Source organism: Calonectris borealis, chromosome 8 (genome assembly GCF_964195595.1).
Source record: "Calonectris borealis chromosome 8, bCalBor7.hap1.2, whole genome shotgun sequence".
NCBI classification, from domain to species: domain Eukaryota; kingdom Metazoa; phylum Chordata; class Aves; order Procellariiformes; family Procellariidae; genus Calonectris; species Calonectris borealis.
In genome coordinates this window covers 19,261,301-19,275,811 of record NC_134319.1, presented here as the reverse complement: position 1 = coordinate 19,275,811, position 14,511 = coordinate 19,261,301, and the positions used below count along the sequence as shown (strand labels likewise).

The 14,511-nt window shown below is 34.4% G+C and overlaps 1 protein-coding gene across 1 annotated transcript in view; it reads right to left on the bottom strand.

Moving 5' to 3' along the window:
- BTBD8 (BTB domain containing 8) overlaps nucleotides 1-14,511 on the bottom strand; it is a 36,615-nt gene that overhangs the window by 7,729 nt on the left and 14,375 nt on the right. Inside the window, exons 5-13 of the mRNA XM_075156269.1 lie at nucleotides 14,288-14,377; nucleotides 12,054-12,134; nucleotides 10,784-10,880; nucleotides 10,045-10,133; nucleotides 9,724-9,826; nucleotides 5,803-5,985; nucleotides 4,858-4,995; nucleotides 3,638-3,767; nucleotides 1,046-1,107 (exon numbers count right to left, since the gene is read on the bottom strand). Coding sequence (XP_075012370.1) covers nucleotides 1,046-1,107; nucleotides 3,638-3,767; nucleotides 4,858-4,995; nucleotides 5,803-5,985; nucleotides 9,724-9,826; nucleotides 10,045-10,133; nucleotides 10,784-10,880; nucleotides 12,054-12,134; nucleotides 14,288-14,377 — 973 coding nt within the window. The remainder of the gene's footprint in view (nucleotides 1-1,045; nucleotides 1,108-3,637; nucleotides 3,768-4,857; nucleotides 4,996-5,802; nucleotides 5,986-9,723; nucleotides 9,827-10,044; nucleotides 10,134-10,783; nucleotides 10,881-12,053; nucleotides 12,135-14,287; nucleotides 14,378-14,511) is intronic.

The window sequence follows — 14,511 nt, the reverse complement described above, 5'->3', positions numbered from 1 at the left end:
AGAAGATATTTATAACACCAAACTATCCATAATCCTTCATTTCTGAAACACGGCTACTTTTTAAGTAGTACATGAATCTAAAGCAACAAGATTCAGCATAGGAATAATTTTTTAAAAATTGTATTTTAGCTCACATTGCTGGCTTTCAAAGATATAAAAGTACCAGAAATAACTAGAGTGCCTAGTAAATCTCATGTGAAATACTGCTCTATATAGAGGATATGGAGGTATCTAAGTAGAGTTTCACTTTTACTTTGGACAAATTACTCTGTAATATTTATTTATATTATTAGTGCCTGCTGACATAAGAAAACTTTTTTTGAGCTATATGTGCGTATTTTCTAAAGAGGTGTAAAGACTATGAATTATTACAAACATAAAACCAAAAATTAATTTATAATAACATGTGATGTTTTCAACCATTACCAACAGTGGATCCACCAGATAAGTGACAATATTCATTCTTTCTCTCAGGTAAAGATAGATATTGAAACATGGAGAATTAAGTGCATGAAATGGAATCTTTGTGATACCAGTGTCATTGCAACATATCCAAGACCATCAAATCATGTGAAACCCATACTGTTTTTCTACCAAATAGTAATGTAGTTTTCAATATGAGTCTCAGTAGAAGAGTTGTTGAAATATTTTTTCAGCGCAGGGAGTGTAAGAGACTCAGTACTGTGGTGGCTTGTGATAATAGCAGAGATTCATTAGCTCAGTAGCAAACCATTTGCTCTGGGAAACAGATCAGTTTCATTACGTAGCAACAGGGGAATGTGAGATTCTGAACACAAATTCCCGTCTTTAATTTGAGCTTATCTGTTTGAAAATGTAGCAGAGCATAGGCTGAGTCCTAAGATGTTTCCAGTAATGGATATTACTGATTCTGCAGAAATAACTGTTCACCAAAAAAATACAGATTTTTCAAAAGCAAGTTCCATTAAATAATATAACAAATTAATATTGAATTTAAAACACATGATGAAAATAGTTTTATTTGCAAGCTTCTGAGTATTTTTAATGTTTGGATATAAATGTTTACCTGAGAACTAGTGAATACAGGTTTTTTGCCAAGTCTTCGGTCATCACCCTTGTCAAATGCAACTGTAAAAGGAACAAGCAGTTTCTTTACTATTTAGCAGGAAAGAAGGGAGACTGACAACAATCCAGCCTACTCAATTAACATCATCTGAAATTAGAAAGCAGTTCTTTGGGTCCTGTAATTATTCTAGGAAGGCTAATTTTGGTGACATGTCAAATGTTAAGTGGAAATACATGGTTTTATGTTCAGAACAAAAAATGTGGTATCTGTAATGAGGTCACATGGCCATAAGCAAGTTGTTTAACTCTTCTGTTTCCCCATTTCCATAGTAAGACACATTTTTGTTGATCCAAGCTTAGCTCACTTAAAGCTTGTAGTGCACTGAGATCTTCAAATTTAGAATACTAATGACTTCTAAGTGATGTGCTATAATTTATAGAATACTTATTTATACTATTTAAAGAAGAGATTAATTACATTAAAGTAAATTATATTAGTTTTCAAAAGTGGTAAAGTCAAAATATCTAAATGTGCACAGTAAGATCATAGTGCCTCTTTATGCAGTGTAATGTCATGAGAGTTATTCCTGTGATTGTCATGTGGAATTTTCAGGCAGTGCATGCCTTTTTTTTTTTTTTTTTTTTTGACTGGTCTACTCTGGGAGGGAAGCATTTTTCAATAAAGCCTTTAAATCAATTGCACTTGTAGAATACAAAAAGGATATTTATAGACACTGTGCAGACCCAGAATCCATAAGGTTTCATTTTTGTTTTAATGTTTCAGCTGAAAATAGGTTTTGCAAAAAATGTATTAAAAAATTTAAGCATTCAGTGCTTCATGTTCTGACATACTATTTATACATAAAGAAAATGTATCCGTGTATAACAAACAAAAATTCTGCTGAATTCTTACTGAAGATACTAAAAATAATTTTTATACAGGTCTGTAAAAATCACACAAAAGGTATGCTGAAAATGGCACCCCAGGGATCTAATCCTTTTTCTAGCAATGACTCTGCACATTAATACATACCAATATATTACAACAAAATCCATATAAACTTGTGCCTAAGAAAACACAAGACATGTTGTGAATGAAAAAACCCACAATATCATCTGTCGTCTTTTGGCATTTTTCCTCCTCTATTATAGCTTCCTAGTTCTATATAGGTTAAATCTCTAGAAGATAAACCACCACCAGAAATCTTTAAGATAAAAGTTGATTTAAGTTATCCTAGACATATTTCACCTGAAGATTAAAATTTGTCTACCAGTATTGTGTGATTGCTTTGCCTGTAATTAAAACCAGATAATTTATGCAACCATTTCAGCCTACTGTTTACAGATAAAATGTATGCTAGCTCTGAGTTATAATTTAATCTAAAAGAAAACAAAACAATTTCCGGCAAGATGGAGTTTGGACAACTAAGGCACACCTCAGTTTTAAATATTTTTTTGTATTGAAAGCACTAGTGCAAAGCAGCCTAAACATTGTTTACAGTAAGTATATGATCATCCTAAAAATAAAACACTCCAAAACAAAAAACCCCACCCTTGTTTCTAAAGCCAGCTCCTCAGCTTCTGAAGGATTATACAATCCAGAAAGAAATCATAAACCTGTTTTATACAGTAGCAGTGAGATGTTATTTGACTACATCCCTAAATCATGCTTAGAAAGACTGTCACTGCATCTTTCTCTCAGCATGTAATTGTAGAATAAAATTTTCATCTATCTATAGGCATAAACAATTTTATAACTATCATGTCCTACCTACTAATGTCTTTAACAAAAAGGAACCAAAATGTTTGTTTCCGCTTTGAATCAAAAGTGATTTGATTTTAGAGAAGTCTTCAACACATTCTTTTCTCTTATAACACTACTGTCAAAGCTAATATTCAACCATAACCTGAACTCCATCATCAGTTCCGCACCCTCAGAACACTTGTGTACTTCAAAACAAAGAAACGTTCAGAACAAAAACTCCTTTTTGTTGGAAGTGCTGCCTGTTAAAATTTTGAGAGAACACTATGCAGCCCCTTAGGGGCTCTCTGCAGTAGCATACACAGTATCACAATACCAATCAACTGTGAAGTCAAGCTATCTGCATTTACTCACAGTGCACGAGATACACATTATGCAAGAGACAAGCAATATTTATACATTATGTAGAAAACGATAAAGGATAGAAAGTGAATTCATGGAACGGATCATCTGCTTTGTGCAAATTTAATTCATTCACAGTGCTTATCTCCTTAAAAAAGGGACAGATAAGGTTTTTAATCCTACTGCAGTATTTTCAATAGTTTAGAGTAGCTGTAAATAAGAATAGAATCAATTTACATGGTTTTGGTTCCTATTATATACATTCCTAAAAAGAAAAGCAGGGGAGACTTTTCACAGAAAATGACTTACTGAATTCCATGTTTGAAACTAGCTAAGCATGCTATCATGCTTCTATTCTAAATAAAGCTTCAAAAACCTAAGGCATCACAGATTTTGCTTTAATTTGTATTTGGCTCCACAACATGACCTACATTTTATCTACTAAACAGATTGCTAAGAAATTCTAATGCCATTTGATGCCAGACATACCTGCTTGTATTTTCTGTTGATGGTCTGGCCTCATCAGCTTCCAGCTTTCTGTGTGACGAACAGCATAAAAAGACTGAACCAGGAAGACCCAGAGCTTATCACGCAGAGCCTGGATCTTGCACGTAAAACCCTGTGTTCAAGTAACAAATCAGCAGCTGGCGAGGGGCATATTGTCATAGCAACCAGTCATTATTCCTTTCAGAATCTACTTACTCCCTAAGCTAGATCAATGATGTCATCACTTATATTTTATAATGGCCTGGTAGATGGAGATGCTGTTTTTGAAGGATTATTGCCCACCACAGTGATTTTTACAATACTTTAAAACCAAGTCACTCCAAGGCATACTACAGCACTAGAAAAGACCACATTGCTCTTTTTTCCTTCCTTTTTTTTTTTTTTTAAAAAAAAAAAAACAAACCCATAATAGCTCTTTACTGTCAGCTGTGTCACAACAAGGTCAAACACTCTAGGGAAAAATAATGCATCTGATTAAATTTTCAATGCTTTTACCAAGAAGATCTACAATAGCACCAGATTGCAGTAATTCATTTTGCATTTATTTTTCATTCTTTGCTTGTAGCATCATTCTGGATTTTAATCAGTATGTCATACTATTCATGAATTATCCCCAGCATTACAGTCAACCACAACTTAAATATCATTATTTAGATTGTGTGGATATACACAGTATGTTACACATGTGGAGACTGATACCTCCCCCCAATCCAAAAAACACACCCTAGATTAAGAGGCAATCCTTGCTTCAGAGGACAGTCTTAAACAAAAGCAAATGTGGCTATGACTTTTACAAAAAGGGGGGGAAAGATGCATAGAGAGAAAGAGAATAAGCTCTCTTCCCCTGTAAGTTTAAGGTAATGCAACATTTTGGTAAGATTTTTCTCATCACCACTTTAAAGTGATAGTAAAGATCAAAAGAGCATTAGTGCCCATGAGACTTACGTTCTCAGTAATACACAATAATTTTTTTTATTGCCATAGATAGGGTTTCTCTTTAAAAGAAAAAAAGTGTTAATATCCGTAAATAAATGCCAACATTTTCTGCACTTCCAACAGGACCTTGGATTTATGCAGATGCTTTTCTGTGTGACCCCAATTGCAGGACTGAGCCACCTTAGCTCAAACCACATCATCTGATTTGAACCATTACATGAAACAATACCAGTTTTGCTACAAACACTGCACATGGAAAAACCTACCATCTCCTTCACATTTGTGGAGTCCAACAATGTATCCACAGCTACAAGAAGAAAGCAGCTATTTTCATTATTAATACTTTTTTCAATTGCATTAAAAATTAGTTCTAGAAGGTCAGGTTTGCTGCTCATTGCCTGTGCCTGAGGAAACAACAAAAGGCAGCCATTTAAAACAAAAGAGTGTACTTCATATGCAAAAGCATGACTGAGCAGAGAGGATCTGCTATCACGCTGTGCAGGAGGTATTCCAAAGCTGAGCATCTTCCTTTGTATCCATTCCATAACCCCACCCTTCCCCAGGCCTCTAGCAACTCATCCCGAGGCCTCTCGCTAAGCCAAATTTTAGGAACAAGCACACTGTGATGAATTTACAGCCACATGCAACTCTAGATTTAAAGACAAAATTTTCTAACATCTATTTATTTTTTCAATCCTCTACACATATTAAAAAAATCTTTCATGGGAGAAATGAACCAGCTAGATGACTAGATATGTTCTCACCAGGAGCTGCAGCATTGCCACATTCCTGCAACTCGCAACAAAAATCAGTAGCAGTTTGATTATGAGTATTAGCAGTATACTCATTCTTGTAAGTACATGCTGTTGTTCCAGGGGTCCGAAAGCTTTTTTGAAGCTTATGTATATACTTACCTCTTTGCAACACAGAAACTGTCCCACTAAATTCCTTGGAATTTTTGCTCAACTGAGGTACGTAACCTGAACACAGTATCAATCCCGTGTATCAAAGTATTAATATGCTTTAAAACAACACTGGAAAAAAAACCCCACCCCCCAAAAAAACTTAGCACTCATTTTTTTAATTTGCCATAGAATTGTACTTTAAAGCAAAAGTTGAAACTATTTTGATTATTTAGCAGCCTGAACTATCCGAAGTGTGATATAATTCAATTTATTTGGAAGCATACAATAACTTGAGGGCACTTCTACCTGCAACAAAATAGAGAAGCCTTCACTTTGTACTACGTGTAGGAAGTTTGCCACAATAAACGTTACGCATTCTTCTTGTAGCCTAGATGCCACGGCCAAAGCTGTCTCCGTCCATTTCACTTGGGGAAGACTATTGATCAGTCGGTCACTCTCCATCAAAAGGAAAGCAGCATTCTTGTGGTTCTTAAAATAAAAATAGAAATTAGCCCTTTGCCAAGTAATCACCTAAACAATTACTGCTCATAAAATAGCTTCTGTTCAGTTACTGAGCACTTACACAAGGATCCAGTCATGTATTAATTTCCCTTCTTTAAATAAATTTGGATTTTGATAATTCTAAGCATTATACCTACCTTCAAAACTAAAGCAGAAAAAGAAAAATCTACTGCTTCTGTTTTGCCTGCTGAAGTTAGGCAGTAAAATTTTCGGTAGCTTTTATTGTATTTTTTCAACTGTGTGTCATTACATACTGCAGTCCGGAACAAAACAAGGGAAATGCTAACTGGAGAAACTGAGTAGAGAAAAACCTTTTAGGTCACTGAAAGATGTAATAAATTCTTGAATAAAATGGGTAAGTGAAAGTTTTAGATGAGTGTGGATGGCCTAGCACCTGGGATACATAAATACCCAAGCATTTTCATAGTTATGAATCCTTTTGCTTTATTTAAAGGAGTCAGACATCAGACATTTGTCTTCCCAGATGGAGTTTTAACTGAACTTACCCCCTTTGTTGTCTTAACATTTCTCTAAGAAACACAACTGTTATGTTTATAGTTACATTTAAAAAAGCAAGCAAATAGATTTCCTAATATTTATTCCCTTGGTCTGTGCCTTTGGTTCTTTCTACTTGTCTAAGTATTTGCATTGTGTCATCAGCACGGTACCCGAGGGCAACTTCTACTGGCTAGCACATCACTTAAAAAGAACTTGCCATTTATTGTTATTCACATCAGAATGGATTGAGAGCTCTACTCAACATGACCTAGCAGGTCACTGATAAATTATGCTGTAAGATCAGTAACACTGGAGAAAGCAACAATTCACATAAATATTTGACACAAAAAAAACCCTACTGTAAATTCAGATTATAATCATGTTTGTCCCGTGCAAAGTAGAAAGCAGGGAGGATTTTCTTCATGCATATTATCGTTAAAACATACAATCTGGCCAGCTGTTGTTCAACTATTTTTTTTTTAATTATTTTACTCATCTGTGGGCAAAACCAGTTTGCTTCTATGCATATAAGGTAAATTAAGGATTAAGTATATACTTATGGTTTGATCTTGCTCCCACTGGACTCAATTACAAGCTTTTTGAATTGTCCAGAATTCAGCTCCTGCTCACAAGGCAATAAGCATTTACTCCCATTAGACACTTCCAGTGAAATATAAAATGCCTTCATTGACTTCTCATTATATCAGCAGTTTGTAGGAGTGGCTCTAACTGAATTTTACTTCTCTTGTTATATTTTTTTCCTAACCATTCTAAAGTGGAGTCCACTTTACTTATCTAAAAAAATGGTAATTTTCTTGCATGTAGTTGAGACACCAGGGATAAGTACCTGAATGGTGTTTTAAACTGAACTCCCATTTTAATGTTTCTGCATTCATCATTGTGGCTTCCCAGAGATTTTCCAATCAGCAATCTCCTTTTCTTTGCACCTTTTCTTCCTCTGAAGGCTGCCCCACATTAACTAGCTTTTACACTTCCAAGATTGGTAAACGAAAGGATCAGTAGAGTCACACTGTTTAACTGGGTGTAACTGTTTTACAGCAGAGAACTACCACAGTAGAGAAAAGAGGATTGTAAAACATACAGTAGCACCTGCAAAATTAATGAGAGACGTTTTCTTCTTTCTCTCTCAAGCAACCTTAAGCATTTTTGCAGATTGTGAAAAACTCCACTGGGATTTCCACAAGTTTTTGGACCAGGTGTCTTAAGAGCTCAGAGTTAAATGATCACTCACGAGAACTGTTCTTTGGGCAGAAGAGGCTTATGCTTTATTTTTTAATTTTGCAATTCTAAAAGCTTTCAGTCCATAAAATACCAGTGAATCTTGCAAAGACCCACCAACACAAATTTTAAATCAGTAAAATTAGAACCAAACCACACTTCAGTCCAGACTGCAAAAATCTTCCAGAGAAGCTGGGTACACAGCTGGAGCAATACCAAGTACCATGGTGCCATGTCTGTTCTGCAAACACTGGTAGCTTAAAGATAGCTCATGTATTTCAACACCACAGCATCTTGATATATTATAATAGGCACAGAGGGGAAGGAAGGCCTGAAGTGGCTTAGGGTTACCTTTAAGCTGTCCTGATAATGTTGCAGAAGGGTGCATGGAGGGGAGCCTAGAACAGTGTATAACATACACTCTTGTCTATACTACACACCTGAGGTAGTTTGGAGATGGGTGGTGGTGTAACTATGAACACCTGTAGATCAGAATTAACTGATCTATAATCCTGAAAACCATACTGAAAACTTCTCAAATATTTATACAATATATGACATACAAAGCTATGTATATATTCTAGGAACAACAGAGCATACTGATCTGATATAATGGCAGAACACCTAGTATCTTAAGAGCTATAGCTACTATCTTTATTCTGTTAGAAATCATGCATTCTGGTAGAAGGACTGTTCAGTTTTTATAACTGTGGATACTCTCAAGCTTCTCTTGATACAGCCACATATCTCTGAAATACCTTGTTTTTCAGGCTCTTATCGGAATATGCAGTGGCAGCCGCCACTCACAGCTGACCTGCTGGCCTCAGCACTTGATGGGGTAAGTACTCCATAAAAGGAGTCCTGAGAAAAAACAGTCCCAAGAAACCTTCACAGCCCTTTCAGCAAGGGGCAGTTCTTGGCCAGAACCATTTAAGAGTACATCTCTTGAATGTTTGGCAGTGTGGGTAGCCATACCTGAGCTATTTAGATTGGATAACAACAGCAACAGAGACACGGGGACAAGGACTTCAGCATGAGATATATGAGACCTCACATACTTAGCTGTCTGGTGTGTGCTAGAACCAAAAAATCATCCTGTGAATGTTACCTGAGCTAGCTAGATTAAACTTTGTGTATGGTAATCCACATTACAGTCATATACATATACAGTCATGCTTGGCAGCAGCTATACAGGTTTACCCTTAGCTCCTCTACCACTCTTCATATCTGTTACAATTCCGTGTGTTTACAGGCTAATTACTGGACCAAATTCCTGTTAACAGGTCTAGTTCAAATCAGTTACTTTTAAGTCAGCTCTGAGGGTTATACAGAAACACAATTAGAAAATATTTAAGTTTAGGCAGATCTAAACTGGAACAGTGTAAATGTGTGCCACAAAAAATGAATGCTGAGCTTTGAGGGGACCAATTCAATACTGTTATCGGAGAAGTAGAAGACATGTATATTATACTGTTACTTTATTTTTGAAAAGTCAGCTTGCCTGTAAACAAATGGCCTGTGATCACTGATAGCCAGTGATCACCTGAAGTCTTAAAAAGTAGTACATTTTTTCCAAATTAGAATATAGGCAAAGAGGAAAAGGCCATCACAAACGATGTATGCCGCCACGTAACACAGAAATTGATATAGAAATTTGCTGTTCCTCACTATCTGAATACATAATGCTGCGCTATGATGTCACATATGTGTTTCATAAACTTATTTTGTATTATTATGCTAGACTTGGATGTGATTATCACTAGACTGTGTGCCATGAAGCATAACAATGACATCTGCATATCAAAATCTGTTTTTAAATTGTTATTTTAATGGGAACTTTTACATAGTGTAAGTGGACTACAGTTTAAAATACTATATTTATTATTTCTTAAATTACATTGCACAGCTAAATAAGGAAAAAATTTACATTGCTCTGTTTTTATATAAAGCACACTATATACTACTTACCAAAGAGTTAATCAACATAACAAGACAGTTGTTCTGAAGTTCAGTAGGTAAACTGGCAAAGCTTCTCTCTGACAAACATTTTGCAAAATGTTTTCCTACCCATCTGTTGAAAAAAGAGCCTTTCTTAGGTAAGGAAGATGAAAAATGTTCTATCTTCACTTGTTAGCATCAGTGGTACTTCTAAAATATTGTGAAGAAAAAAATGTTTAAAATGTGAACATTTTATACGCCAAAATAAACCCAATCTCACAAAGTAAAATAATTTCAACAGAAAGCGGAGAAATGAAAAACATAAACCATGATTTATTTTATTTTACTTACTTCATGCAAGCAGTATATAGGTTTTCCGCTCCCAATGAATGAGCAATAGCCATGCATTCTAGTACAGGTTGCTGTTTTCCAGGAACAGGCTGGAGTTGTTAGCAAATTATCACAATTATTTTACATTCTGACTTACAGAAACTGTACAGAAGTACAAATCTTCAGTTCAAACAGAAGTACTGTTAGCTACCATGGTATTTAAGTTTGTTTGCCTTTATGTAGAACAGGGAAGTCATCTGCTTCCACACATGTCAATAAAGTAGTATTCAGTCTAGTGAGCCTAATGCATGAAAATGCTTGACTCTAAGCAGTTGTTTGTTTTTAAACTAATTTTAATTGAACAGAAATATTTTCTAAATACATGCCCATGAAATCCAACATACAAATATATTGTATTTTCATATTCCTATTAAGAACAATTACATATACAATGGAAAGTATTAAATTATACTCCATGTATATGTTGAATTGATCATGTGGAATGATCATGTGGAATACTGCTTTTCATCAGTGGTGGTTTACAAGCTTCTATAAATAGGTGGATGATACCAGAGGCCTTACTCCCATCATCAATCCCAGTGAATTTAGCAGATTTACACATAAGAATAGGGTCTGTTGAATTAAGCTAACACCTTGACCACACAGTTGTTAAGCATGTCATCAATATGATGTGTAAGTAATAGAACAAAAATTCTTCTTAGGCTTTACGGTTCACAAAGTAGCATGAGAACTGACATACCTTTTGGAAAAAATTGCAGTAATCTCTTTTCAAAATGTAGATAGCTACTTCTTTCAGCCCATCTAGCCCATACATATCTGCAATGCCCAACATGCGACTAAAGAGAAAGCAGTAGCAAGAGGAATCAAAAATCATTTTCATATATGCATTTTGCTTACAAGACAATTTACATGCTAATTTCACCTCTTTGTTCGGTCAGACTTTACTGCAGAAATAGATTGATAACCAAGTACAAAACTTGCCAAAGAATACTCTTCAAACAGGAACATGTATTGACCTAATAATAATCTCCCAACCACGGGGTCCAGTCTATATAAAAGTGACCTTCAGCCACGGGCTGGGAAACTGTTTAGAAGACTCTCCGTTTCTCTATTTTAAGGGTGGCAAGTGAAAAAGATATTTGTGCCAGCAGAGTTTTGGCATTTTGTAGTTTTTTCCCAAGGATTACATAAAATGTTATTGATGATATCGTATCTGAGAATTACGTCCCTTCCAAATACTAAAAAGCACAGTGAGCAAACTATTAATTATTTTACATAATAATCAATACCATAGTTTTATTTTCTATATCAATTCATTACCTAAACATTGCCATGGGAGCATAGTATAAACAATTCCATATTTTTATTTTAGATAGATAAGCTTTGAACAACAATTTCTAACATTAAGAAATTGTAGTGTTTTAATATTTAGTGGCAAGAGTTCAACAGCTAATATATAAATGGTTTCAGGCAATAATTCACACATTTCAGAACTTACTTCACTGATTCAGGATTATGTATAAAACTGTGATTAAAAACTATCCCAGAAGAAAATGCCAACCTTTACATTGGTTGCTATATATCATCTTTTATGGATCTAAGACTAACTAATTAGCCTTTGCATCAACTCAACTGATTATTTAAAAATAAATTCCAAATATTAACTATTATATATTATCACACATCGTACATATTAGTCTGAAAACTAAAAGGAAGGTACAGGCAAATTGGGAACTATTTTGGTATAAAACACCCTCCTGTTTTTCACTCTCCTTATATAATATTCCAAAAATGTCTGGCCCATCTTTTCCAGTAGCTGCCAAATAAACAAGATTTCTTCAACAGCTTTATTTTTGGAATTTCCTCAAGTATGTTTAGGTGAAATGATTATTGTATTTGACATCTTTGTCTTATTTATATTACATGAAGAATTTTCCTTTTGACTTTTAGCTGAGAAAATACAGAACAAGCACAAACTACAATTAAAAATAATAAAAGTTGACATATACCCAACATCAACTTTGGCTGGAAAGTCCAGAATACCTCCATATATAAAATGCAAGATGACACTCATTTCTACATGGCTTATGCTGCAAAAAAGAAAGAAAAAAATACAAATAAAAAAAAATACAAATAAAGACATGTCCACAATAAATCCCACCACATTTCTTAGCCAAAGGCTGATATATCATCCAGCTGTTCTGTGAATGGGAAGTAAATGGTCTGATAAAATTAAAGCTATTTTCAAGGTTACTGCAATGTAAAAATATCTAAATGGACTATATTTTGGGTGAACTTTGCTACTCAGTAGTCTTGCTGAAACTTTGTAATACTTTAAATCTTTGAAATTAAGTCATAAGCAGACTAATACTAGTATCTAGATTATTTACACTGATAATATGCAGAAAGGATTTTTTTTCATCATTTCCAAGCTCTTTACTAGTAATAAGTCAATTATTAAGCAACTATATATTTAAAAATTGTTTTATAATGATTATTTTTAATTCTTGATTTTAGGAATATATTTAAGCTTTTCCCACAATAAAAATACATTTAATAGTTTTACTACAATGCTAAGGAGGAATGTTGCATCTCAAAATATTTAGAAAAACTTTTTATGCCTAGATTCAGATTAAGAAATTAGGAATTTCTACACAGAGTTGTGTTTGCATCCTTGCATCATCCCAGCACCATGACAGGGAAAGGCACAGAATGTCTATTTTAAATGGTGGACATGATCTCCTGAACAATACATTATTGTACTTATGTACGTACATCTCGGTGTGCGATCTTCAGAACTCACAAGTTCTGTGTACATTAGTATAAATGGAATACAGTCATGCAGATTGAGCTAAGATCCTTTAAAACATTGGACATGCTTAAGCAACAGACATTGATGACTAAAAACAAAAGGGAAAAAAAAGATTGCAACACGCTAAGAAGCAAAATTGCCACAGTTGTCTCTCTGTGTATTAGTACACATAAAATCAGCAAGGAGTTTCCCCACAGTCTTGACAACTGTTATCTTAGGCAGAATTTTCATTATTTCAGAATAAGCCATATGTACTTTATTAATAAGTGTTTAAAAAGACAGCGTGGAAATCTGCACCAAGCAGAAAACTGAACTGGAAAAGGTAAAATAAATGGGTATGATTCTTAATAACAGAAATTATGAGACATTGGCATGAGAATATACTCATATAAAAATTAAGTACCTCTCAGGAGAAAGCCTCTACTGAAAATAGGGATGAAAATTTCCTAGCCATATAGAAATCAATTACAGGGAGAGAAGTGTAAATACCAGAGTAATTGTTGACTATGAGCCTCTAAAACGTACCATGTATAGTGTAAAAGCCAAGGAATCAATTAAATTAAAAGTGTATTGTTTTACAAGGTTCAGGAAGTTATAACCAAATCAACTGATAACCTTCCTGATTTTGCAGCAATATTATTACACTGACAGAAAACTAAAATTATGAAAATATGAGAAATTATCACTTGGCCAAGCAATTTTATATTAACACAGAGCAATTATATTTTGCAACACTGTAAGGTACAGTTCTTTCTGAAGAAAGCTGAGTCAGCCAACATCATGCCTGAACTAAAAAAGCTAACATGTACAAGTATCAGTATTAGTTTGTTTTTAAAGAAAATTTAATATATTTCAATTGATTTTTCTGATACTGAAAAAACTAGCTTATCTACAGTCTTAAGTATTCATCCTACACTGACAGCTCCATTATTTTCAGCTCTCACACAGAAAGCCATTGCGAACAAGCACACTAGTCAAAATTGTTTTAGTGTATGATGCTGAAATATCATTATTAAACACTATTTGAGAAATGTAATTGTTTATTTGTCTTTACATTGTAAATATACTCTTACTGTACAAATAGGTATGAAGATAAATTACACTGTTCAGACATTCATAATACTTTTCATGACATGTACAACATGAAGTGAGAGAATTGTAAAATAGAGTGTGAATACTAAAACATACTCTACAGAAAAGGATTAGTACTCTTCCCTGACTTCTTCCCTGAACCATCTGACAATATTAACAAATACACTACACATTCTGTTTCTGAAGTCAAAACAGTACTCAGGAAATGTATCAGGTTGAAGAAAAGTGTCAAGGCAGATTAATCTTCTGTGCTCTATACACAGCACAGTTGTTACATATTTGCAGTGATTTTAAATTGCCTACCTTTGCTGCCACATGACGTGCAAAGACAACACTTACCCTTGAAGAGTGATGTGCTCTTGGGAGCTTTCAGCCCAACTTCCACTCAGCATAGCAGCAAAGTAACTAGATCTGGCACATAAAATGGCCCTGAGAGAGAAAAAGTAAACATTATTCCACTAGATACAAATATTTATTATGAGACTCTTTGATTACATTGACTTAAATCTTTGCCCTTTATGCATTAAGGTGTCATCTGTATACTGCATGCCTTTTCTTCCAGT